The 26,909-nt window shown below is 32.9% G+C and overlaps 1 protein-coding gene across 4 annotated transcripts; it reads right to left on the minus strand.

Moving 5' to 3' along the window:
* Positions 1 to 33: 33 nt before the first annotated feature.
* Positions 34 to 26,836, minus strand: LOC125059234 (trypsin 3A1). 4 transcript variants are annotated; one of them, XM_047663560.1, is made up of 6 exons: positions 8,776 to 9,089; positions 8,106 to 8,251; positions 7,042 to 7,130; positions 3,778 to 4,027; positions 2,283 to 2,432; positions 808 to 1,695 (listed from the first exon to the last, which is right to left on the minus strand). In XM_047663560.1, exons 1-6 carry the CDS (start codon positions 8,822 to 8,824, stop codon positions 1,549 to 1,551), a joined length of 831 nt encoding a protein of 276 aa, XP_047519516.1. In that variant the 5' UTR covers positions 8,825 to 9,089; the 3' UTR covers positions 808 to 1,548. The 4 variants fall into 4 exon arrangements, 3 of the variants coding, with proteins under 3 accessions (XP_047519515.1, XP_047519516.1, XP_047519517.1); XR_007118623.1 differs by lacking the exons at positions 808 to 1,695; positions 2,283 to 2,432; positions 3,778 to 4,027; positions 8,776 to 9,089 and adding exons at positions 24,515 to 24,671; positions 24,989 to 25,902; positions 26,144 to 26,260; positions 26,446 to 26,836; XM_047663559.1 differs by lacking the exons at positions 808 to 1,695; positions 2,283 to 2,432; positions 3,778 to 4,027; ... (1 more) ...; positions 8,106 to 8,251; positions 8,776 to 9,089 and adding exons at positions 34 to 502; positions 24,515 to 24,671; positions 24,989 to 25,902; positions 26,144 to 26,260; positions 26,446 to 26,833.
* Positions 26,837 to 26,909: the final 73 nt, after the last annotated feature.

Genomic DNA, 26,909 nt, shown 5'->3' on the forward strand with positions numbered 1-26,909 from the left:
TATTATTTAAATAATACAATGATGTAAATAAAGATTATAACGGTAGTAAATTCTAAATATTTTCCTATCCAACACAATTTGCCTACGATATTATGTGTAGCTCAGCCCATCTAAAAATATACACAAATTACACAACAAACAATTATACCTATTCTATAATCCTTGTTTATATTTCTAGATATTTCACGTCACAAAATTCACTTATCTTTGGTCATATAAGCTTTAGCAGCACTGAAATAGTCCAAATAAGGCCGGCAACACGCGCGCGGCCTTGCGATGCCTATGTCTTTTTCGCTTGCACACTTTTCCTCAATAAATGTAGTGGATCCTTTCTGTATCTAGCGAAGAGTTCCCTTTTGAAGGACTCGAAGTGTTTTCTGTTTTTCTCGTTTTGTTTTTCGCGCCATAGGGGGCGGTTTCGTCGCATTTGGAGGCCCCAGTGTATTGTAAAAATCGGGGATAAAACTTTGAATTGGTATCCGATGAGGAACATTTCGTATACCTGGTGGAATAATTTCGATTAATTATAACAATCATAATAAATAATAATAAAATCATAATCCATCCTTGAATTTTTTGATTTGATTAGTTTTTTCTTTATGTTTCATTCATTGAAATTAATATTAATATAGAAAGAATTGAAGTACAAGAACAATTTTTGGCGACTGTCATATTTAGAATATTAAATAGTATATATAATATATATTATATATTGTTATTGTAATCATATATAGTAAATTGTGCGTATACAAAAAACAACATTTTTAAAAAGGTTTTAATGAAATAACTTATGGTCGCTATCAAGCTGTTTATACATTACACTGTGGTGATATGTCATTGGAAAATAAAAATAAAACTGCATACAATTCATCAAAATGTATTTAAAAATAGAGATTAAAACATAAGCCGTCGGTGTGACGGGCGCAAACATTTGCTATTTATATCACAGACATCTTGTTGGCAGTTTAACATTACCTGAGGGCGGGCGGCAAATTACGCTAATCTCTTTCCGCCCACTGCTCTTCGGTAAACATATTTTTTGTTTCCATTTTTATTATTTCCGTTTTTTTTTCTCATTTTCGTTTTTTTTGGGTGCAAATATCACATCTTGATTACATATACCAATTATTAGCATTGTTAGATAAATGATATTTTCATTATTTATTAAATACTTTCTTCACTTTTCAATTTTTTTCCTCTGAATTATATGAACGGTATGATGTGGAAATAAGTGTTTAGGTACTTTATTTAAATCATACATTAATTTCATTTGTATTAGGCGTATAATGAAATAGGTTTCACTATATTTTTTGGTTTACGTGAGAACTACACATTAATACCAAGTCAAGAGCAAACCCGCTGACTACAATTGAAAAAAAAAACTACTCGAAACGTTGTTACATAAAAATTGCAATAAATTCTCATTATTACTAAAAAAGTTTTATTTAAATGCTTCTCCGTACCATAATACCATCGCTGAAATATACATTAAACAAAAATATTGTAGAACATGTATTAAAACAAAATAACAATTTTCGAAACATATTCCTAAACTCCTGTGTTTTGTGTGACCCAATCTCTTAAAGCAGCAATGTTGGTGAAGACAGTCGGTGATAGAGGAAGAGCACATCCTCTTGCAAATGAAACTACGCCAAACGCAATTCCTCTGAATACTGCAGGACCACCAGAATCACCCTAAAAATGTAGACATGAAAATAGAAAAACGTATTTCAAGAACATTAAAAAAAATCACAACAGTATAATTATGATAAGACACCATCTTGGGGAAGAAACTTTAGTAATTGATAACTAAGTAAACAACGATAAAATCTTAGCTCATTTCTGTAGGTACATATTATCTATAGTAGTAATCTACTAATAGTACATTGAAGAACGCAGTTTTGTTTCTACTAAAAAGTAAAGTAAAAAGTCTTAATCGGTGGCTGGTATGCCAACGGGTATAGTCCAAATCTAAATGTCTCTTTGGAAGATCTTGGAACTAACTACTATACTATTAATAAGTCATTGATACATCAAACAAAAGCTAGGCTAACATTGTCTAATACTTCTGAAAACTGGTGAAAAATTCTATAATTTAATTAAAAGAACAACAACTTATAAATATATTTTCGTCACTAAAAAAGCGGTATCAAAAAGGATGTGCACTTCTTGCCCTTAGTATTTGATTTTGTTTGCCTGGAAGAGATCGCTTGTTAGCGATAAGGCCGCCCGTTGTATCCTTAATAATTTATGTTTTTTTTTTTGTAATAAGGAAGATATACCTGACACGACGAGACGCCACCTATGAGAAAATGTCCTCCGCAAAACATGTTGTTAGTAAGTGCATCTCCATACGATAACCGGCAAAGCCAGTGTGGGACTACTGGTACATTCGCTTCCATCATTATTCGAGGGATACGCCGTCCACGAGGCTAAAATATGAGAATTTTTTATCATAGCATTATTATTATAACTGTACAATTATTTTTATATTTAATTATTATTATTATTATAAAGTTTCAGGAAACATGGCTACTTTATTCCTAATTCGTAATAAGTCAAACTTGTCAGCTCATAACTACTGAAAAAGATTTCAAATGTTTATAGATTTCCAAACAGATACCATGTAAATTTACTACTAGTATAAGATCCCGCTATACGACTCGCGAGCTGGTAGTAAATGTAAATTTACAATTAATTTAACTTCATTTTGACGTTCATAAGTGTACTTGTTTACCTGTATGAATAAAGATATTTTGAGTTTGATACGGAAAACTTTTTGTTTGGTGTCAAGAATATGCTGCATTTCAATATGAATTACTTTAATTCAAATTTGTTTATTCACCTGCGCTTTAGATTCCAAGAATGCGCGTCTGAACGTATGGTCTAAGATCCCGCTATACAACGACCTTCACCGAGATGCTTATTTAATAAAACTTACTTTATATTTAATTCAATATGTCAATAAATATAATCCATATGGGTTGCCTAGCAAATTTCAGTCCAGAGTATGTTTAATTAATATTTAAAAAAATTTTTTTTTTAATAATTTGCATGTAGTAAATTTTTTGAACTTTTTTCAATCAATATTTTTAATCAGGGTAGTATTATATATGTATCATTATAACCTTCTTTTATACTAAAGATGTATATATACTTTAGTGTCACATAAAAAATATACACATAAAAAATAATTAATTGATTAAAAACAACCTAACGTTTGCATATTCTATGGGCTTCATACTTTCGATTGGTATAGAATTTATCTAATAATCATACCGGTGAAATGTTGAAATTTTTTTTTTTTATTAATTAAACATACTCTGGACTGAAATTTTCCAGGCAACCCATATGGATTATATTGATTGACATATTAAATTATATATAAAATAAGTTTCATTAAATAAGCATCTCGGTGAAGGTCGTTGTATAGCGGGATCTTAGACCATACGTTCAGACGCGCATTCTTGGAATCTAAAGCGCAGGTGAATAAACAAATTTGAATTAAAGTAATTCATATTGAAATGCAGCATATTCTTGACACCAAACAAAAAGTTTTCCGTATCAAACTCAAAATATCTTTATTCATACAGGTAAACAAGTACACTTATGAACGTCAAAAAGCAGTTAAATTAATTGTAAATTTACATTTACTACCAGTTCGCAAGTCGCAAGCGGGTAGTACTGGCAAGAAACTTGCCGCCACTCTTTTTAATCACCAAGTATTGAGTCATACAAATTGTTTGAACTGGAGCAATATATTAATAATATACTAACAGCAGTCAATCCCCATCCAGTGACAGTCAGCCTAACCAGGGGTACTGCCTGTCTCGGTTGAGGGAGCCGTATAGCCTGGACAGCATTACTGAACGTCAATGGCCGGGCCAGTTGCAACGCAGCTATATCGTGGTCAAATTGTGGCGTCCCATACTGAGGATGGACTGTTACATTGGCCACGGGGACGATTCTACCGCCGGAGTCCCGTCTTGTACTGCCAACGCGTAGACGGATAGCAGAAGGTAACACGCTAAAAAGTATAGGTTTTAGGTACTGTAAAAAATACTATGTCACTAGCTATTAGACATGAAATAACTAATATGGACTTCGTTATATACATACTTTAGTATATTTGATAATAAACACAGTAAAATGACGTGAAGATTACTTAGCTTCAGGATTTATTTATTTTAACTAAGAGCGAGAAAGACTAACTTTTGAATAAGAAAAAATAATGTATCTTAATAAGAAGATTACCAACCATTAATTTAATCCAAGACCAATATTATAGCCTTGATTTGTTTAAGCTACGCTTAAGGAGTGTTAAGAATATCCATAGCGCTAAATCACCTGCATCATGAGCACATCCCACATACACACCCTCACTTTCACACAAACACTCACACTCACTTCCATACAGCTGAATTAGGTATTACATACTTAGTTAAATGTATTGAATAATTTCTACTGTTTGTTTCCTTTTTTTGAACCTTTTTGTAAATATTATGTATACCATCGTTAGCTATATCTTTAGTGTAACAGATTTTTTTATTATATATCATTTATGTTAGTTGTAGGATAACGAAATAAATAAATAAATTGTATGTAAGATACGATATTTGTTCTAAGAGTCCGAAAAGCCGTAACATACTATTAATTATTGACTTGTTATCAATAAAAAATAACTAAGTTTGTGCGAGCTATTAAAGTAAAAGGGACTTCTCCATATTTTTCAGTCATGTAGTGTGACTTACCTATCTTAACTATTTTTCTTGCATATTAAATGCATTAAGAAATTGCTATTACTTTCTAGAAAATGCTTTTACGCCGGGCACTCTCATAAAGTGCGAGTTTTATGAAAAAATAACGAAAGCCGCTAACTCGTTTTTTTAGTTGTACGCTTTTTGTCCCCGATCTAGGTTAATGTGTCAAAGGCGTTGCCAACTTCTTATAAATATATTTTTAATGCTCTATTTTTCAAACACTAATTTTATCGTAATAAAAATTTAATCTCTATATATATAAAATTCTCATGTTGCAATGTTTTTTCCCATACTCCTCCGAAACGGCTCGACCGATTCTTATGAGATTTTTTATGCATATTCAGTAAGTCTGATAATCGGCTACTATCTATATTTCAAACCCGTAAGTGATAAGGGGTGTCCACCTCAAAAAATTTTTTCTTTATTTTTTAGATTTTTTTGTTGTTTTTATTTTTTATGATACATCATACAACCCTTAATTTTCACCCCTCTACAATCAACCCTTATTCGTTAATTAAATACTTATGGCTTAACTCTGAGGTTTATATAGAGAAAAATTCACAGAAAAACCTAAAAAGTATTCATTCCGGAAAACCGAACAGTCTCTGGGGTAGCATATCAAAATTTTCCATCTAAAAAGGTAGGCTAAGTAAAATTACATTAAGGAGAAACGAAGTTCGCGGGGACAGCTAGTGTAATATAAAAAGTATGCAAAAAAGGATCGTATTTAAGACCTAATAAAAGTTATATTTAATGGAAGAAATTGAAGGTTAAAGAAGAAAACTGTTAACTAAATTAACTTCGTTAAAATCAAATCTCGCTGAGGTGTATGATTAAATCAATGTATTCAATTATTTTGTAATTTCTTCTGTTTTTCTCGCTATTATTCTTTTTATAACCCACTAATTTGTTAATTTATATTATTAAAAACTATTAACAGATATATTTTATGGATTCATTTAACGTTTTTCCATTGATTAAGTAAAGGATAAGATATAAATAAGACGTTTATAATTAATAAAAAAGATTCCGCGTAAACACATTAAAACTCCATTAAAATACTTAAAATAACTGTTTCGTTAACTATTACGTTAGTAGAGATTTTCTTGCCAACACTCGTAAACGCGGGAATAATATCATTACTCCTACAGACGAGTGCTATTATGCACGTCATCATTTTTCTAAAGCTTACAAAGCTCTGTGTTTCATGAAGTTTTCAGATTTCAGAGTCATTTAGAATCAAAAAAAGTTTCATTTATGAACGTAAATATAAATGTAAATTCTCCACGTATTTAAAGAAAATGCATGGTAACAAATGCAAACAAAATCACAAAATTTTCACAGAATTTAAACAACAATTCGAAAAATTCAATTTTGGTATAAATAAAAGAGCGCCTCAAGAGAGCAGCAAGTATAACGCGCAATTATTCTGCATAGATTATGAATATTTGCGTAATATGTTTCGGTAGCAAAGCACCGCTATTGAATCTAGAAGAAAATACGATTTACATCTACCGATTCAAATATATATATAATTAATAAGTGTAGTAAGTATTTTATTTTATATTATTTTATTTTATATTATTTTATTTAGTTTGTTTTATTTTATTTTTTTATTTATCTACATCCCGATATGAGGTAGGGGTAGAGCACGTAGCCCGCTATACAGATGACAGATGCTTTAAAAAAGTAACCGAATGGACTGGTCCAGAAGGAAAAAGGGCTGACCAATTGAGGCCAACGGGAAGGGTAGATGGAAAAAGTTGGAGGAAGCCATCTCGCGAACAGGGGCCGCGCCGCATCTTAGAGTTTTAAAATGCTATTATTGTCAACTATATCAATAAGATGTGGATTAATAAAGGCTAATTATTATCTACATCCACGATGTAAATAGATAAAATGTTTTAACAATTAAATATATATCAATTAGTAATTTGGCGTCGTTTTAACAAAAACGTAAACTACACATCCTACATACTGTCGTAACACAACGTTCCATCGGAGTAGGAGCATTACTATATAAGTGAATTATAATATATATATATTAATTGCGCACACTCTTTATATTATCTTGTGGCTAAATCAGCCTAAGGAACACTATATTAACACTTATCAAATAAGCTGATCGGGCGAACATTGTTCCCTATACAATAGAAAAAATATCATGAAGGATGGGTGAGCCGTTTCGTGAGGCCACAATTACGAGATTTCTATACATTGCTTATTAAGAAGGTGAAGTACACTCGTGAATAAATTGTTTTATAATTTACAATTGACTTACTTCTGAACGCAGTGGGCCGCAGTCAACACGTAATTCGGGCTAATTATAAAGCCACCGCAGAAAGAATTTCCATTCAGTATCATTGACACCTGTGGAAATATTACGTCAGTCGAAAATGTTCATTGTGCATACCAGTTTATTTCACGAGACAATTTTCAAATAAGATATGATTTATTTGATCAGTTTACATTGCTACCATTTTTAAACACCCGTCTGAGGTCGCAGGTTCTAACCCCAGCCAGCAGGGAGAAACACACCATGTGGAAACCGACCTTAGAACCAAAAAGTCGACGGCGTGTGTCAGGCACAGAAGGCCTACCTATTCACCTACTTGCCTATTAGGAAAAATAATAACCCAGACCTAAAAGGTTGTAGCGCTACTGTTTTCCCATAATCTGACTGTGATAGTGCATATAGTCTATTAAAATTTGACTAAATATCACAATTTTTCAATAACTTTTTTAAACTGATATTCTGTTTAAAATTTAAATAATTTTTGAAGTTATACTTCTTTAGGCGCGTTATGAAAAATTGATGAGAGTGAAATTTTACGATGCGTGCGCACCGTGACACAAAATGACAGAATTTATTAACAGAATGAAGTTGCCCACGGAAGACGCTACGGCATTGGACATAATTTAAAAACAACATTCGAATAATAAAATAATTTATGTTACACTTAATGTAAGAGAATAATAATAAATATTTATTTATTTAATTTTTCAAATGTAAACTGAACTTTATTGACTATAATGACTCCTTTTCCAGTCTTTGATTATTTAATTGTAATTAATTATTTGCATGCAATCAAAAACTATTTTTAATAATGCCAAAGAAGTATAACTTCTTACGCGCGTACATAAGTACACGCACCCTTTTTTTAATATATATATTTCTAAAGACAATTAAACTTCTATAATACAATAGTACAGTATAGTAGTAGTATATGGTTTCATATATGAATTATTTATGAATGAGTTTTTTTTGGTGTAGATTCTGCCACGCGAATATTACAGACAATTATTGTTATTCGAATGTTAGACTAATTTTGAAAATTTACGTACCTGGTAAGGATGTCTAACTATCGAGCTGGACCGTCCTCCAATAATCTGCCCACTAAGTTCTGGACAAACTGCTTCCAGCTCTAGATGTTGAGATAAATCCACCTCTTGCTCCTCACAGCACTCTCCGTCTGGTGCATCTTGTAGATCTAAAACAATTCACTCGTTCAAAGATTAGACCAAAACATTGCACTTAATATTTCTATACCTATACTACAAATAAATACGTAGCATATATATTGTCACTGTATACAAATAAAACTAAACTGAAGTCAATTCTTATCGATTAAAAAAAATATAATAGGAATTTTAGTACATTAAATTGTCTATATGTAGTACATTTTTTAAATATTTCTTAGATATATGTAACGTGTCACTTTTTGTGTAGGTATTTCATGACATACACCCACACACACACATTGACACAAAAATAATGTACATAGTAATAGTAATAATGTACATAGTAATAGTAATAGTGTACATGGAGATTAATAATAAAAGGATGGGTAGATTGGTTTCTGTTGATAAACAACTAAAAGTAATAGGAGGTAAGGCCAGATAATTTTTAAGGAATTATTAATGAAATTCATTAAAGCTTGATAAAGAAAAACATATATCTTAGTATAAAACTTAATCTTTAATTTTCTTTGAAATAATGAAAATTGGTACTTACCCACAGCTGATATCAAACACAAAATCGGTATTAGGATCTTCATGATCATAAACCTATCTGAGTAGAAGCACAATGAACTAATGAACACTGTCAGTCGCGGAACCTTGCACAATTCGCAATAGTTACCACGGTCGCGACCTTTTTCTTATCAATTTTCAGTTCAATGACGTTCTTAGTCAGCATAACTTTCTTAAGTTCAACTGCCAATATCGATAATTAAAAATAAATCGTCTCGTCTTGTAACTTCTTAACGTCTTCAAACATAGACAGTCAAAACCGTTTACGACATCCTTTTTTTTCAATTCATAAGTCATTTATTCATCTTGGTACAATTTGCATTACATACTTAGGGAGCGTTCAAGTATTACGTAACATATTTTGGGGGGGGGTCCTTTTGTAAAACGTTACGATGCGGGGATTAAATTACGCGTTATTGGTAATATTTTTTTCGACTTTATTATATATGTTTTCTTGAACCGTGTAATATCCTTTTTTTATTATGGTTTCCTTGATGTTAAGGTTAAACTTATGTAGCGGAAGTTTGATTAAATGATTTGGAATTTTGTTATATATCTGTAAGCCTGAAAGTCTGAAAGCTGGAAAAGCAAGTCTAATCCTACTTCTTGTGTTTAAATTGTGACAGTCACTGCGCTTTAGAAATGTATTTATGTTCTTATAAACGTACACAATATTTTCATACACATATTGGGTGGCAACTGTTAAAATACAGATTTTTTTAAATAATTCGCGGTTTTAATTTATGTATAGAGGGTATTGCTCTTTTTTGTAAAAAAATATCAACAACATACCGGTTACATTGACCAAAATCAAAGGTTCCGGCTGAATTCTATTGTATTAGGTACTTAATAACAACGTCATCAGCTGTTACGACTATCGGTTTTTACGACCAAATGTGCAGTCCCTTCGATATAACAGATTTTGACTGTATATAAAAGAGCTTTTAAAAGTCTGGGCCTCAGATTTCTATATCTGTTTCCTAATCAATTGTTTTAATAGGCGCGTTTTGCGACGATGTCTCTTTGGGTCTAAGTTTCTTGCGCGTGCGCGAGCGAGTGTTAAATAAATAGACAGAAACTCCATAATTCGCACAGCCGATGTTCAAACCTCGATTTCAGGAATTATTACAGTCGCACAAGCCACTAGGCCAACACTGTTTAAATAAATTATTAGGTCAGCTATTTTAAACGTCAAATAATCATATACTCGTCACATGTTTCACTTACAAATAAAGAAAGGAAACTTAAGAGACGTGTTTCCGGCAGATCCCTACGGCGAAAGGCCTTTGCCTGTATTATCGGAAGTGCCAAGCCAGTTTTCTTAACCGTAAAGGAAACCCGTAACATTAAGATGTAAACCAAATGTAGGATTATAAACAAGGACCTACATTGCAAGCGTCGTTTTACAATACAAAAGTTCAAATTTCAGACCGAAACCGAAAAAATATACAAAATACGTATATTTATTTTGTATAAATGTCTGATTAATCGTAATCGTGCTTTCTTTGACTTGTTTAAGCTATCTGAATATGCTAATAAGAAATATAAAGAATATCCATAGCGCTAACCTAACCTGCACCATGAGCACACCCAACATACACGCCCTCGCGTACATACCCTCATTTTCACACGATCACACAACACAGCCACATTAGGTATTACTTAGTTAAATGTATCTATAATTTTTATAGATTTTTTTCCATTTGTAAATGTTTGAACCTTTTTGTAAATATTATGTATCTTAAGCTATATCTTTAGTATACTTGTTTTTTTTTTACACTTTTGTGACCAATAATTTCGACACCAGTTCCAAAGCAAATGAAAACCAATTTAAGCGCGTACCACTATGACGAAAGCATGTCGTCATATTTCACACGACCTTTATAAATAGAACTGTTTACTGATCACTCAGTATCCCACTTCTAATCTCAGATTAGGTCAATATGGTACATCGGTATCCTTACGAATATATCCTCTAGAGGGACAGTAACTTCAATCCGGTTAAAAAGTTTTTTCTTTAAAATATATATTATATTACTATATTATATTATATTATATTATATTATATTATATTATATTATATTATATTATATTATATTATATTATATTATATTATATTATATTATATTATATTATATTATATTATATTATATTATATTATATTATATTATATTATATTATATTATATTATATTATATTATATTATATTATGTAAAAATAAGTTCGTAGAAAAGAAATTTACAAAATATCAAGGCAATCCAATGATTAAAAGACCCACAGCCTTCGTTTACTATTAGTCTCGTTTCTGAATCACCCCAAAATTCTTGAATCGGCTTTTCAGATAAGCTATTAGGATTGGAACATTGGTCTTTCATACATTGCAATCATTAGAACAAGTGACATCACACTGGCTTCGCAGACTTCGCCTATATTCATTTAAACCACTCCATTATCTTCTAAAGAATTATTAATATCTTTTTTAATAACAAAATAATCGAATAACATAAAAACCTGTAAAGTATAATAACAAGTTTATAAAACTTCGCGGAGATTTACTGTTTGTATAAAGGAGTCTGTACAGCCTTAGGGATCGCAAAATTACGTTTTCTTTGCAATTATTTTAACAAGACCCTGAAAGTCTTTGGTCTTATAAGAATTACTAAAGAAGATTCTTTTGATTTTTATTCAAGAATACCTGTTTTACATGACTGATCAGGTGGAAACGGGATACATATGGTAGAGCGGACTTTTGTACAGATTGTATTGATCATTTCTATAAAACTGAAGTATATCACTTCGCGCTATTGTCAATAGTTTCCTTAGCGTGTAGGTATTCTTTCACACCTTGGATTACATTATCAAAATTTCATATGGATCCCTAACATTTATGTAAATATTGTTTAGCTTATGTTCATGTGGGATAATGTAGGATTCTATTAAATAATGATTTTTTTAATCGGTTTACAGTCAAGGCAAACAAACAAGCAAAATAGTTCCTCTTTATTATAATAGTGTTAAAACCAAATTACAATTATGTAATAATTACCAAATATATCGGGGGTTACAACTGCAATGGAGCCACTGGTGCATTACTTATATTCAATAAATGTAGATTTAATCATCATATCATTTACCAAAATCTTATATATAAAATTCTCGTGTCACAATGTTAGTCACCATACTCCTCCGAAACGGCTTGACTGATTTTTATCAAATTTTATATGCATATTCAGTAGGTCTGAGAATCGGCTACTATATATCTTTCAACCCCCTAAGTGATAAGGGGTGTCTACCCCAAAAATTTTTTTTATTCTTTAGACAAAAAATTTTGTTTTTTTATGATACAGCTTACAAAAATACATATAACCCCTAATTTTCATCCATTATGATCAACCCCTATTTTTTATAATTGTAGATAGCTATTTTTATTGAGCTAAAAAAAATTGTCCTAGAAATAATATACATGGCGAAACAACGTTTGCCGGGTCAGCTAGTAATAATAAATTATAAAAACCCATTGCACTTCCATGTCGTCCCCATTATTTCTACCATATTCCCCAAAACAACTGTAAACAGTTTTAATAATGCGTCATGTAAATCTGTTTCCTTAACCTGAATAGTTTGAAAATGAAATATCCATCGACACATTCCAATGGATAGAAGGAAAATTCAGTTTAAAATGAATATTTCAACTGAAAAAGTGCAATAATCGCTTCTCGATTCGAGCAGGTGTCGATATTAAAATTGCCGAAAATTGATTGCTCGATATCGATTATTGATGGTGATGATTCATCGACCTTCACCCGCGCATTGCCACTGGCCCGTGGGGACGACCCAAGTTGAAAGAAACTAGCGACGCACAAGTTAAAATATGTTGTAAACTCTTTTTTATATATAACGGTATTTTTATAGAACAAGGGGCAACCGGGCAGGCTCATCTGACTTTAAGTGATATGTCCATGGACACTCTCCATGCCAGAGGGCTCGTAAGTACGTAGCCGGCCTTTTTAAGAATTGGTACGCTATTTTCTTAAATAGACCCTAAGTGTTATTGGTTTGGAAATACTTTAGTGGTACAGCTGGTGATACGACATTTACATAAAGGTTATTTAACTTATATGAATGCTATTTATTACGTTATTTAAAAAACTCGTCGAACAATTTACTAACATGATCAGCCCTGCGATTCTGTAACTCACTTCACGAACTCACACAGCGGTTTTCGCATCGGCGGTCTCTCTGAAATCAGTCGTGAAGCAGTCATTTTATCATTTGGCATTCTAATAAACAATAAAGTACAAGCTCCCACCTTTTCAGAATGCCAAATCATAAAATGACTGCTTCACGACTGATTTGAGAGCGACCGCCGATGCGAAAACCGCTGTGTGAGTTCGTGAAGTGAGTTACAGAATCGCAGGGCAGTAGGACTCTTTAAAAGCAAAATTTTAGCGTTATCACTCTTATTTCTATTTAAAAAAATACGTGGAAAAAACTCAGACTTATTTATTACACGATCGTTTGTCCTTGTCACTTGTGCTATGATATGAATGAGACAATATATTATATAGGATGTTAAAGTAGGGTTAATAATATGACAAAATATTGTATCAACAACCTTTCAACTGGTTGCTGAGTTTGCAGCCTCCATTGAAGCCAGCCATAATTTGTCATCTTAGTCTAAAGACACTCGTATTATGTTGGGAATCGCACGGTACCAATAGACTTTTATATATTGTTTTTGATTTGCGAGCCCTTGAAAACATTATAAATTTCTTTTTTATACGTAATTACTAGCAATTTTTAAACAAATCTACTTCTGTGTATTTCTTATTTATTTTCTTGCAAGTCTTAATAGAGGAACCTATGTTTATAATAAATAAGAAAACTAATTAAAGCTTTATTAGACCAGTGCAGATAGCCTTTAAAATAAATAAAAAGTGAAAAAAATTACAGTAGGATGAAACCCATTAGAAAAGGAGGGGAATATGATCAAAATGAAAGGAAAAATAAATTACGGTCGATCTGAGGTCGGTAAGGGGTAGGGGGGGGAGTTTTAAGGGTAAAAAACGGTTTATCTCGATTTCCGGCAAAACTAAAAGTCCTATCGAAGAAAGTTAAATGGCAAAGTTGTAGGCAATAAAAAGATCTACAACTTTTGTATTTGCAGATTTTTCACATAACCTCAAAATTTAGGTGAAAAATTCAAAAAACCAACTTCTTGGTTTTTTATTTCTATCTTTTACAAAAATTTATTTTTTTAAACGAAATTTGGTGAAAACTTACCTTATTATGTCTCAAATATACTGTAATTTATTTGATTAAAAATATTTATTTTTTCACCTTATTTTGAATGAATATCGAAAAAACACCCTCATTTTCAATCGAAAATTCTGACGTCAAAATTTCAGTTTTTTTCAAAAAGTTGATGTGCTTTCAGTTCGTTGAAATCTCTACTTTTCTATGGTAAAAAAAAATATATATATTACCATAGTAAATCTTCTCAGAAAATGCAAAAAATCGTATGCAGTAACACCCAGACCTGTCATCCCCTTCCCTACTTCTCTATGAAATACGAAAATTTTAGCCCATCTAAAGACTAAAAATTTTTTTTAGGTCACTCAGGTATATATAAGTTATCTTAAAATAGTAATAAATAGGCATCTAATTATAATTTAAAGAAGATTCATAGAGAAGTAGGGAAGGGGATGACGGGTCTGGGCGTTACTGCATACGATTTTTTGCATTTTCCGAGAAGATTTACTATGGTAATATATATATATTTTTTTACCATAGGAAAGTAGAGACTTCAACGCACTGAAAGCACATCAACTTTTTGAAAAAAGCTGAAATTTTGACGTCAGAATTTTCAATTGAAAATTAGGGTGTATTTCGATATTAATTCAAAATAAGGTGAAAAAATAAATATTTTTAATCAAATAAATTACAGTATATTTGGGACATAATAAGGTATGTTTTCACCAAATTTCGTTTAAAAAAATAAATTTTTGTAAAAGATGGAAATAAAAAACCAAAAAGTTGGTTTTTTGAATTTTTCACATAAATTTTGAGATTATGTGAAAAATGTGTGAATACAAAAGTTGTAGATCTTTTTATGACCTACAACTTTGCCATTTAGTTTTCTTCGATAGGACTTTTAGTTTTGCCGGAAATCGAGATAAACCGTTTTTTACCCTTAAAACTCCCCCCCCTAACCCTTCCCGACCTCAGATCGACCGTAATTTATTTTTCCTTTCATTTTGATCATATTCCCCTGCTTTTCTAATGGGTTTCATCCTACTGTAATTTTTTTTGGTTTCAAAAATTATCGGCACTGGTCTATATCGAAACCGCTGTCACTCGTGACTTGCACATTTTCAATTTCAGTTATTGAGCAGAGATTTAGTTCGCAGTTGAAGGGAAATTGATCAGTTTTATTTCAATGATATTACTGTATTGCAATTATAATTTCAATTAACTTTAAGCCTTTTGTATATTAATTTAATTATAAAAGTTGTTTTCGATCAAGCATTACTAACGTCTAAATTTAATTGTCTTTACTAAAAGCTAGCTTTAAGAAAAGTCTTTTTTTATTAAAAAACACGATTCGTAGTGATTACGACTGGTATTTTGAAAATAGAACACAGGGTGAAATACATTTTGGTATAGGCAATCCTAATACAGTAGAACCTCGATAACTTAAACCTCGGTAACATAAAAACCTCTGTTACTTCAAAAAATACTATGTTCCCTTCCCAGCAGAGCCCAAAACCTCTATAACTTAAAATACGCAACCTCTATAACTTAAATAAATAATCTCTGTATAGGCCCTCAGTAACTAAAAGAAATGTTTCCACAACCTCTATAACATAAAATTGTTTGTGAATGAGTCATTTTGAAAGAGTGTCAAAACAAATGGTTTCGGTATTTATTGCTTGCACGTGTTTACTATGTATTGTTAACGTAAACAATAAAACTGTCTTAAAATGAGTCCAAAAAGAAAACTAACAACCCTCACTTACGCTGATAAATTAGAAGCTATAGAAGCAGTGAAAAATGGATTGAAAAGGAAAGAAGTTGCGGCTCAGTTTGGAATACATGAGAGTACATTGTCTATCATCATTAAAAAAGAAGCTGAAATCTTGAAGAAACAAGAATCAGGAGAAAGTCTTCAATGTAAAAGACGAAATATTGCCGAATTCCCTAATTTAGAACAATGTTTGTTTACGTGGTTCAAACAGTGTCGAAACAAAAACATCAGTGTTAGTGGACCCATAATGAAAGAAAAAGCTGAAGAGTTCGCTAATTCTCTGAAAATCAAAAATTTTAAAGCCAGCAATGGCTGGTTACAGAATTTTAAGAAACGGCATGATTTAGCCTTTAAATATGCGGCGAAAGTGCGAGCGTTAGCAAATCAGTCTGCCAAGAATGGAAACCTTGATAACTTAAAACCTCTATAACTTAAAATATTTTGTGTTTCCCTTGGACTTTAGCTTATCGAGGTTCTACTGTATAAACCGTCAGAATATCTTCAAACATAAGAATAACATTTTTAGTATAAGGTGGGTAGTAGCCAAAGTTCACAAATCAAAATATGATTACATCACTTCAAATTTCGGAAAACTTTGAAACTTATGTTTAACATTTAAAATTAAAATCACGCAAAAATAATAGCCTCGTTCGCTATGAAATTGATAAATTTTTAAGTACGCAACTTTTCTCTAACGCATTTACATACTGCTGGTGAAACTGATTAGAACAAAAACAAGAGACTGTCTACCAAATTAAATTTAAAATATAAAACAGTATTAAGTACCCCAAGACCGCAAAGGGGCACGTGAGCGACATGCATTGAAATTATATATAAGCTTCTAATCCGAAACAAATTTATGCTAATGAAACCACGTAACTAATAATAATCCCTTAAGTATAGGAAAATAAGTCGCTATAAAATAGAAATTCAAAATAAATTATTTGATCATAATAGTAGAATGAACGTCAATATTTTAAAAAATTAAGATATAGGTAAATTGCCATCAAATCAACGGCTCAAATCGAAAAGAACTGGCAAAACTCCCCGCCACTCTTATTCACCAATTGTTCTAAAATCATTCTTGATTAATAAATTTTATATCAGTAAAGATAATTGGAAGTAATTTTCTATTTGAAATTCTGATTCCAAAAAGACAAATTAGGCATACTAATGATATATTGATTATGAGATTTTTTTTTGACGTTCGAGTGTGCATTGTTTTCCCTATATGAATAAATGATTTTGACTTGACTTGATACAAAAATTAAGCAGCAAACAGTGCTAGCTAATGAAATTTCTATTGCGTACCATTATACGTTTCATGGCATTCCGATGGCTACGTATCAAGTTTCAGTACAGAAATATTCAGCGACCATCTATTTTTGTCGCAACGAGCACACATTCACTTTTATCTCTACAACCAGTCGGACGCTTCCTGGAATACCAGGTTAATAAAATTAATTAACAAAATATCGCCTTTTAACATGTAAAATAAATCTAATTTACAGGAAGCTTAAATAGTATAATGAATTTTAAAAATAATTCCGTAATCTAATGCTCTTTGCTATTTCTTGGATATGTCTATTTATAGTGCTGACAATTTTTTATACTGTGATATAATATTTTAAACAAAAATTGAATTAAATTGATGGGTACTTCTAACTTTACAATTAGTAAAGTTAGAAGTACCCATCATTAATTCATTCAATTCATTGAAGCATTTGTTTGTTTGTTTCTGTTTTTAAAGACAATTCACACCAATTGACCTAGTCCCATGCTAAGCTGGTGAAGCTTGTGTTATGGCAACGGATATACATACATATTATAGATAGATAGACATATAAATACATATTTAAACACCCAAGACCTAAGCACAACACCAAATGCTCATCACATCGATGTTCGTCTCAGCCGGAGATCGAACCCGGGACCCATGGATTCGCAGTCAGGGGTACTAACCACTAGACCAATGAGTCGTCAAACTCATTTCATATACATTTCTTTTTTTTTGACGATCATAAGTGTACAATGTATACCACCACAACCTATATGATTCAATGATTTTTGAATTTGAATTTATTGCTATGTAGAATATGCGTTTTTTCTGTGATCAACACATTCAGGACACCATTAATATGCGTTAGACACACACACACACACACAGTATCCACAAACAAGAAGAGGTTATATTCCTCAAAACCTCGGCTAGACCTGAACGTGTTGTTATATTGAATACGAATATTACGCCCTCTGGGTAAAACAGGCCAATAAGCTGCAACTGACTGAATAAATTAAATAATTAAGCCAATCGGTATTGGTTTTACGAAATAGCGAGGCTGTGTGCATTGCGCCAACTAAGCCACAAAGGCGATTTCGTATGAAAAAATATTCCGTACTGTAGCTGGTACACTCCAGCGATAGATTTGTGCCAAATGGTACAGTTTGGCTCATCTCCACAGCGACAAGAAGACATATGTATACGTATATTATGTCACAACAATTTACTATCATTACAGCAATTATAGTGTTAGATCGGTCATTGCTTTGGCATTTATACTAGATTTGAAGTGATGCCAATACTGTCATACGTCAAGTTTGATGACTAACACAATGAAACAATTTGGTAATAATATTGTTTAGCTACCGCCGCGAACTTCGTTTCACCGTGATATAATTTTTTTAACTTTTTTTTTACGTAGCTACTATACCAACATATGGAAAATTTTGCTATTCTAATTTCTACCGCATATAACTGTTCGCTTTTCAGCCCTCCTTTTTTCATTTTTTTTTTATATTTTTGTCTCCATGAATTTGTCTCCACTCTAAGTGGTTTAGCCGTCTTCGAGTTTTGCGCTTAGCAACATATTTTCGATTCATTTTTTATATAGATACACGTAATACTAAAATTAGACATGTCTAATGTCTATGTCTAATACTAAAATTATAAATCTGAAACTTTATTCTGCGTCTTAAATTCAGGAGGAAAGAATGAATCGATACAGGCGTTTTGATCAAATTAACAGGCCTAAAACCGTGAGGTAATGATAATTCTATATATTTTTGTACCGGGACAGCGTTTCGACTTATTATAGCCTACCAACTTAAAAAGTTAGTTGAAAAACTACAAACTACTGGAATTTGTCGCGCTCCTAAACAAGACTGTTATGGATACGTTAGTACATACCACAGTGGTTTTCTAATGTGTATTATGATTTTATTTAATTATTAAATTCTTTTAATTTTGCATTCTGTAAAATTAAAAGAATTTAAAAAACAACTTATAGTAACTAATAAGCCATGATATACTTTAAAATCGTATGAAGAAACCATTCTTAGTACTTTTATTTCTGTATTAGATCATTGATATTTTATAAGCAAGAGATTAGTATAGACAAGTACGTGATCAGCCTCGATTTTTGAGACTAAAATGTAGGAGCAAATGTTAATTGGGCATAAAAAGAAAATTCCATTGCACAACCGTGATTCGAACGCACACACAGGGTTAACAGTCGCGCGGCTGATACTTCTCTGGGTGGAACCAAAATGCGCAAAACTTTTTCACCAAAAATATTTCAGTACAGACTAATACTGGTACAAATTCCTTCATCATTAAAATACCAATTAGGAAACCTCATTACGGCACACAGACTTGTACAATTGCCTTCGAGTAATCCCTACTAAGGTCCAATTTATTCGAAATCTCATTAATTGGATTCAATAACGTACTGGCGCCATCTATAAATTTCAGAGTGACCAATTACTGGCCCAGGCTGGACAAAAAGCGGCAAATTTATTGCGATGATACGATCCCAATCTCTTTTTTGTTACTCTAGCGGGCTGTAAATTTTCGCGTTACATACAGATAGTAATGAAATCGTGATAAAGCTGTTAATAAGTTACTGTATCGCGATTTTGGGTGTACAATGTTATTAAATGTTATGCTTCTTTTATTTAACCGTTGTATATATAAACAATTGCCTTACTATCGTTAAAGGAGCCTGCCCAGTCATACTATGACCGTGGTAGGAAAACAGAAATATATTATTATATATATCGGAGATCGTCTGCCATCGTCATTATAATTTAAAAACTTCAAAGTCAAATTAGTTCAAAACTGTTCTGTGATTTATTTGGTTTGCCAAATTGATCAAATAAACTATTCGTATTTATAATAAAGATTATGATATTACTATAGACTATCAAATAGTCTGTTAATTTGTAGATCTATTAATATTGACAAATCTGGCAGCTGATACCAGCGCCATTGCTCCGACGTATATAATGTATTATATGGGAAAATATGAAATTATACCCACTAAAGTTCTTAATTTTATAAATTGATATCTTACGGAAATTAATAGGAAATTAAGGTCGGCACAAACATATATTAACTCAACAGAACGATTTTACAGTGCCGACACGCGGATAATACGTAACACAATACTTGAATGCAGAGCAGTGTTGGCCTAGTGGCTTCAGCGTGCGACTCTCATACCTGAGGTCGTAGGTTCGAACCCCGGCTGTGCACCAATGGACTTTCTTTCTATGTGCGCATTTAACATTTGCTCGAACGGTGAAAGGAAACATCGTGAGGAAACCGACATATCTTAGATCCAAAAAGTCGACGGCGTGTGTTATGCACTGGAGGCTGATCCTCGTGAACGGGTGCTACTTGTGGTGACTGGTCGTACTTGAATTCGTGTATGCGGTGATGTTAATTATTTCGATTATGTGTTTGCGTGTTGTTCCCACTAGAATGTAAGTGCGTGCTCCTATTTCACCATGCCTCCTGCTGATAGGGGACAAGTCTTTGTTTTTAATTTATGTTATTATTATTAATTACTTAAGATGACATGTGGAACATGGTGTAATGGTTGCAGCTCCTTACAAACGTTGTGTAAAAAAAAAAAAAACATGGCGATTAAAAAGAGTGGCGGAGAGTTTATTGCCAGTTCTTCTCTTCCGTTCTATGCCCTTGATTTGAGAACTGGCAGTAAATGTAAAATTAGAAGCATTAATATGTATTTCTTTAATGACACGCATCACAAGTGTACATTGTGTTACCTACGTGAATAAATGATTTTTGAATTTGAATTTTGAATTTGAATTTTGAATTTTGATCACCTACTTGCCTATTAGACTTAAAAATTATCATGAAACAGATACAGAAATCTGAGGCCAAGACCTAAAGAGGTTGGAGTGCCACTGATTTTTTTTTTTAAATACTTGAATGCGCTGGTGACATGTTCCAGTGGATAGTAATCTGGCATGTGTTCTGTTACTTGTTCATAGCACGGTCATGGTATGAGACTACACGATATACCTTACACCCTTATCACATAACTTTACGGCGTATAATATAATTATGTAAATCTTATTATCATAAGGACAAAGCTTTTATTTTAAAAACCTTTTTTCGGAAAGGAATATATGTCCACTGTCAAATATTCTAAATATTTTAATTCTCTCTTAGAATATAAAGACTGAGGTATATGTATGTATATCTAAGTGTTGCTATGTAAGAAACATTTAAAATTGTACCAGAAAGATTTTAAATCCATAATACTGCAAGATAAAAGACTACTCGAAATATTTCTTCATTGTAAAGTCAAAGGAAATTTTGTAATAAAACACTTTCTATAAAAACAACCATTGCATAACTTTAAGAGTCATAATTAATGTGTCGTAAACGTGTATTCTTCCAGTTAATCAAACATTAATACATTTAATCTAAATAACCGCGCTTTTGAAACAGAATTAGGACACAATAGGGCTGATAAATTCAAACATCAGCATTACTAAATTGCTAAATTACAAAGAATATAAGATACTAGCGGACCTGACAGACTTTGTCCTGTATGATATTTCAAGCGATTAGTATATTAAACAAAGTATGAAAGTACCGACTGCAGCGCCATCTGCCGGTCTGATTTGTGAATCTAAACCATTCCCAGATCCCCTTGAACACACACAAAAAATTTCATCAAAATCGGTCCAGTCGTTTGAGAGAAGTTCAGTGACATACACACTCACAGAAGAATTATATATATAAAGATTTCATCTCAGACACACATAGCACAATCCAACTAGTTCTATGACTTGTGGACATGTATCGATGGATTGGGAAGCACAGAACATCATCTTGATTTAGTTAAATGCTGAATGAAACAGACGTATATGTCTGACGCGTGCCTCATTGGAAGATTATTAGTCCACAGAAAAGCTATATTGAAAATGGAATGAATACTTCATTTACTGAAGTTAGTTTAGTACTTGTTTCGACACCAATTTTATTTATAACCCCATAAAATCCCAAGTGCGTGAGACACGGCTTGGCTTGACAGTGTACAAGCCTGTTTAAAAGAAGCTGTTACAGTACTAAGGAATTTCACACCTAAACTAAATATTTTTGATATTGCTAAGGGGCCCTAAGACGTTAAAATACTGACGTAGAAATACCTAGTATATTTTTGGTTTTGTTATTGTTTTGTCTTCGTGCCAGCCCTGAGCACGGTTAGTTAGCGTTGGCCGGCCGCCAAAACGTCCCGGGCCATTTCATTGTTCCACCACTACTCGCTACATCGACTAGAAACTGATACAAGCACTTGCATTCTGCCTCTGATTTCTGCACATTCCTCAATTCCAATGGATATCAAATTATTGCTGTCCCCTTCATTCCGCGGTCATCGATTTATTTGCGATAAGCGCTTTGCTAGTATTTCAGCTAAAATGCTGACAATTTACATCGTGTGAACTATACATTACACTTATGTTTCAGTAAGCGAGTTTTTATAACGTAGGTTTTAGTGCGAAAGTTTTTATTTTATAATCTTGCAATATTGGTAATTGGTGTATGATTTTTTAACATTACTTTGTACTTTTTGGGTCTCTTTTTTTTATGAGACACCCATAAAATGCAGCCATCGCAGCAGTGGCAGTGTGTTGCCAGCATTCGAGGGAGGAGTATTATCTTTTTAAAACAATTGAACGTCGTATCACCCAGAGAAGACCCCACCGGGAATCGAGTCCACAGTTAACTAGTTCGCAAAAGAAAATGTCTTAAGAATCGGACCGTGGTTAACTTCCAGCCATCAAGCCATATTTTACTCAACGGAAAGATTGAGTATCTAAATTTATATATTTTTTGCGCGTTAGTGTTGTGTCGCTACAATTCACTATTTCATTCGCGCACACAATATTTAAAGAATCAATTTTATTTGATAAAAATTAATTACTTTTATTCTAATACCTCCAAAAGTAATTGGCTGACTGCAAAGCATTCGAAATGTCGAGTTACGTAGATAGTCTGTTATAATAGTACTCTGTACTCCAAACCACCCGTTAAACCAAAGACAAGGCTTGCCTAGGCTTAGTCCATTTCTAAATACATGCATATAAGTTTATGTAGTGCGGCGAATAATACAGATTACATTGTTAACATCGTCTGAATGTAAAGATAGCTATTTCCATACTCAATAAGATAGTATACAATTAGATTTATTTTTAATTATTTCGTTTAAGTCAGTAAAAAATGCAAGGTCCTACATGTAATCAAACCAATATTCCAAAGTAAAGGAGTAGGCAATTATGATGTTTAAATATAAAGCATTCTTCATTGCAGTAATTAATTAATACCTACGTACAGGGGTGGATCTACTTATGGGCTATTTGGGCTGCAGCCCAAAATACAAAAATATCTAAAATCTTTAAAAATTTAATCATAATGTTGGAATACCTGAGATCAATCTACTCATGTCTCATGTGCGATCTCAGAATTTATAAAAAAAAAAATTAGATCTCAACAAATATAATATTTCCAATAAAACTAAAAACCTATGAAAATCGTTATATATAAGCGTGCTCTAAAATATTGATTTTAAAAGTTATTGAGTAACAGCGCTGGTTTCTTAAAACAATTTCTTTTCTCCATCTACGCGTGCTCGCTGGAGCAGGACGCTACTAATATTAAAACGGGTAGGTCATGAATAAGCTGTAGAAAAAGTCAGTCACCACCGTACCCGCGTAGTTTTCGTGTATTTCAACAACATCTTTTGCAAGTCATCAATAATTATTGTTGTATTTCAATCCTTCCTCAGGAGTCGCTCTATATATTGATAAAAACCGTAGAAAACACTTTTTTTACCGGATTGAATTTATGTATTATTATAAATTTACAATTATTTTACATAATTTTAAAGTTAACCGACTTTACAGCGTGCGTGGTCACGGTGACTTCTTTAAATGTGTAAAGGTTATGTCAATAAAAGACAATATGTGCTAAAAACCGTAGAATTCGTATATATTTATCGTTCAGAAACCCGTAAAATTTTGGTACCTATTATCCCGTTCATACAAATACAGCTAGACGTACCGACAGAGCCAGACTTAAAATATGTAAGGATTATGTGAAACAAAGACGGGGCCGGAAATGGATCATCACATTAGCAGCATGTATGGCCATTGATTCATAATCGTCAGTATGTTGTATGAACCTATTAGAAAGGTATTATCAGGTAAGGTCAAAGACCACGAATCTCTTGCCACGGTCCCGACCATGCATGCTCGTCGGTTATGGGTACTTTTAGAAGGTATTACCCGCTATTATTATTATTTATTAGGTACCCACATTAAGTAATTAAAATTTTAGATATTTTTCTAAGACATACATACACAATTAACTTCGCTATCTTACCTGTGTATTCCTCGTAAAGCCATAGCCTAGGAACCTCTCATCATGAGACGGTACGGTGTCTGACGCCACGTAGAAAGGCTCGTACAGCAACTCGAAGTTGGTAACATTGTGGCTGATATGAGTTTCAAGGCTTTCGTTGCCGCCAGTTGCCTCCCATCTACAATATGGTTTAAGCATTTATCGCTAGATGGCGTGGTAACCAAATTGTTATCTTTATAAGTGGCTAGGGGCTTGAGACAAAGTCACTTTGCGAGGCGTGACCCACTATCGCCTAATAAATTTTTATGGGAATGAATTCTCTCAGGCCCCAGGTTTAGAGTAGAACCTTAGCGCTAAATATGTTTTCCATATGTTACTAACGTTTTTATGACTATTGGTATCGTATTGGTCTTAGGATATAACATAATAATGTATAATTTATATGAAACTAAAGTCCAAATAGAACAAAATATTTTTAGCAGCTTCAATACTTACTTGGTAAAATTCGATGCGTACTGATTATAAATAAATACTTTTCTATGGAACGGTATTGCTAATTTACTTCTCGATAGCCTCAGCAGTTCCTTCTTATTCGGAGGGAATATCACCACTCGCTTATCAAGCTCATATGTGGGAACTACATACGCGCACAATTGGCACTTTGGTGCTTTCGTTAAGAACCTATCAAGTTCCTCGGCCATTCCTTTCGATGGTACTATGTCTATATCAACGAGAAAGGTGTATGGCGTGTGACAGTTCTTTCTCGCCAAATTCCGAAGGTGGTTCTGAGGATATGGATTTCTAGCCCTCCAAGCGACTGTGTCGGCTCGTCTCTCCCCTATTGGTAAAGGTTCCGCATTGCAGTTGCTCGCCCATACAGGTAGATTCCCTTGAATCCCAGGTCTAACGATGGGCATAGCGAGGTGTATCACTATTCGCGAGTACAGCTCTGGCTGACAACGTAACAGCCACATCGCAAACGCTCTAAGAAGTCTCAACTCGTCCCCGGCCACAAACACCGCCACCGAAATCGGACCTGACCAATGCACTGCAATTTGCAGCAGCTCGTGAAGTCTTTCAATAGAGCACTGAGTTGCGAGGCAGACCTGTCGATTCGCTGATGCATCGACGTACAAATCACCAACAGCCACATAGTCAAAGAGCTTGAATGTTCGGGAGCCGTCCCATCTTCCAAGGTTCAAATCTATTTTGGATATGGGATCATCATCAATAATCGTGTTAGGAGCGGTATCGAGGCATGGCTCACATGTGCCTTCTATTACTGCTGGTTGGGGTGTGCTTGGCACAGAGCACGTCGGGCGAAGGAGCCATAGATTTGCCACTGCGTTATAAACAACAAGCGCCAGGGCTGCTAGTGATACTAAACTCCACTGTATCCGCCAACGCCACTGAAATTACATTGCTTATAAAGTACGACAATAGTACGCGTTAATGTGTGTAAATATTGTCAAGATGGTATAGACAGACAAGCTTGTCTGTCTATACCATCGTATCTCGTAAGCACTTGAACTATGATTGAGAATTATATTACCTGTATGAATTTTCGTCTATTATTAGTTTGTTAATATGAAATATTGGAAGTAATATTATTTGGTAAAATAAATATTAACATATGTAGTAGGTACTTACAATCGAATCTCTTCTCAACTTCGCCATCGTCCATGTGTCTCGAAAGTATATTGTTGATTTTGTACCACCAAAATATGTAGAGATTAAAAATACTTTGAGATGACCTATGGTTGTATACTGAAAGAATACATTATATTAGGTTGGGCCTTAAGTAAACACTGAGACGTATGATTCGCATAATTAAAAGGAAAATATATTACTTCATTTAAATGTAATACAGGAACATGCTCAAATGTTTTAGCTCTTACAAAGTATAGTTTATTTTAATTTCAGAATAAATTATATTTATTTAAAGCACATACATGTTTTAGTATCCCATTAAACACAAATACTTATCTAATAATTAATTTCCATATCAATTGCGCACCACTACTTTATGTATGCGATAAGTACATTTTTACTATAATGATTTAATTATTAGTACATAATTGTGTATACTTGGGTTAGGAAGTATCATATTTATGATGTAAATTATGTTATGGTGCACATAACAAGTGCAGCTGTGCTGAGTTGTTACGATTCTAAAGCGCATGTGCCTCAAATATACATGCGCAGTAAGTTCCGTTATGCTTTTGTCGATTTATAACAAATTAAATTAGATGATGTTTATAACAGCTAATGGCGCCAAACTACGAAAAACTTTACATTGTTTTAATTTATTAAACGAATGAAGCCACAGATAAACTTAATGTTAAAAATAAATAAAATTATTTATCTGTGTCAAGTTACGATGGATCGCTGCGAAGTGAAAGTGTACTGTCAAACT

This window comes from Pieris napi, chromosome 19, assembly GCF_905475465.1.
Source record: "Pieris napi chromosome 19, ilPieNapi1.2, whole genome shotgun sequence".
Classification (NCBI taxonomy): Eukaryota; Metazoa; Arthropoda; class Insecta; order Lepidoptera; family Pieridae; genus Pieris; species Pieris napi.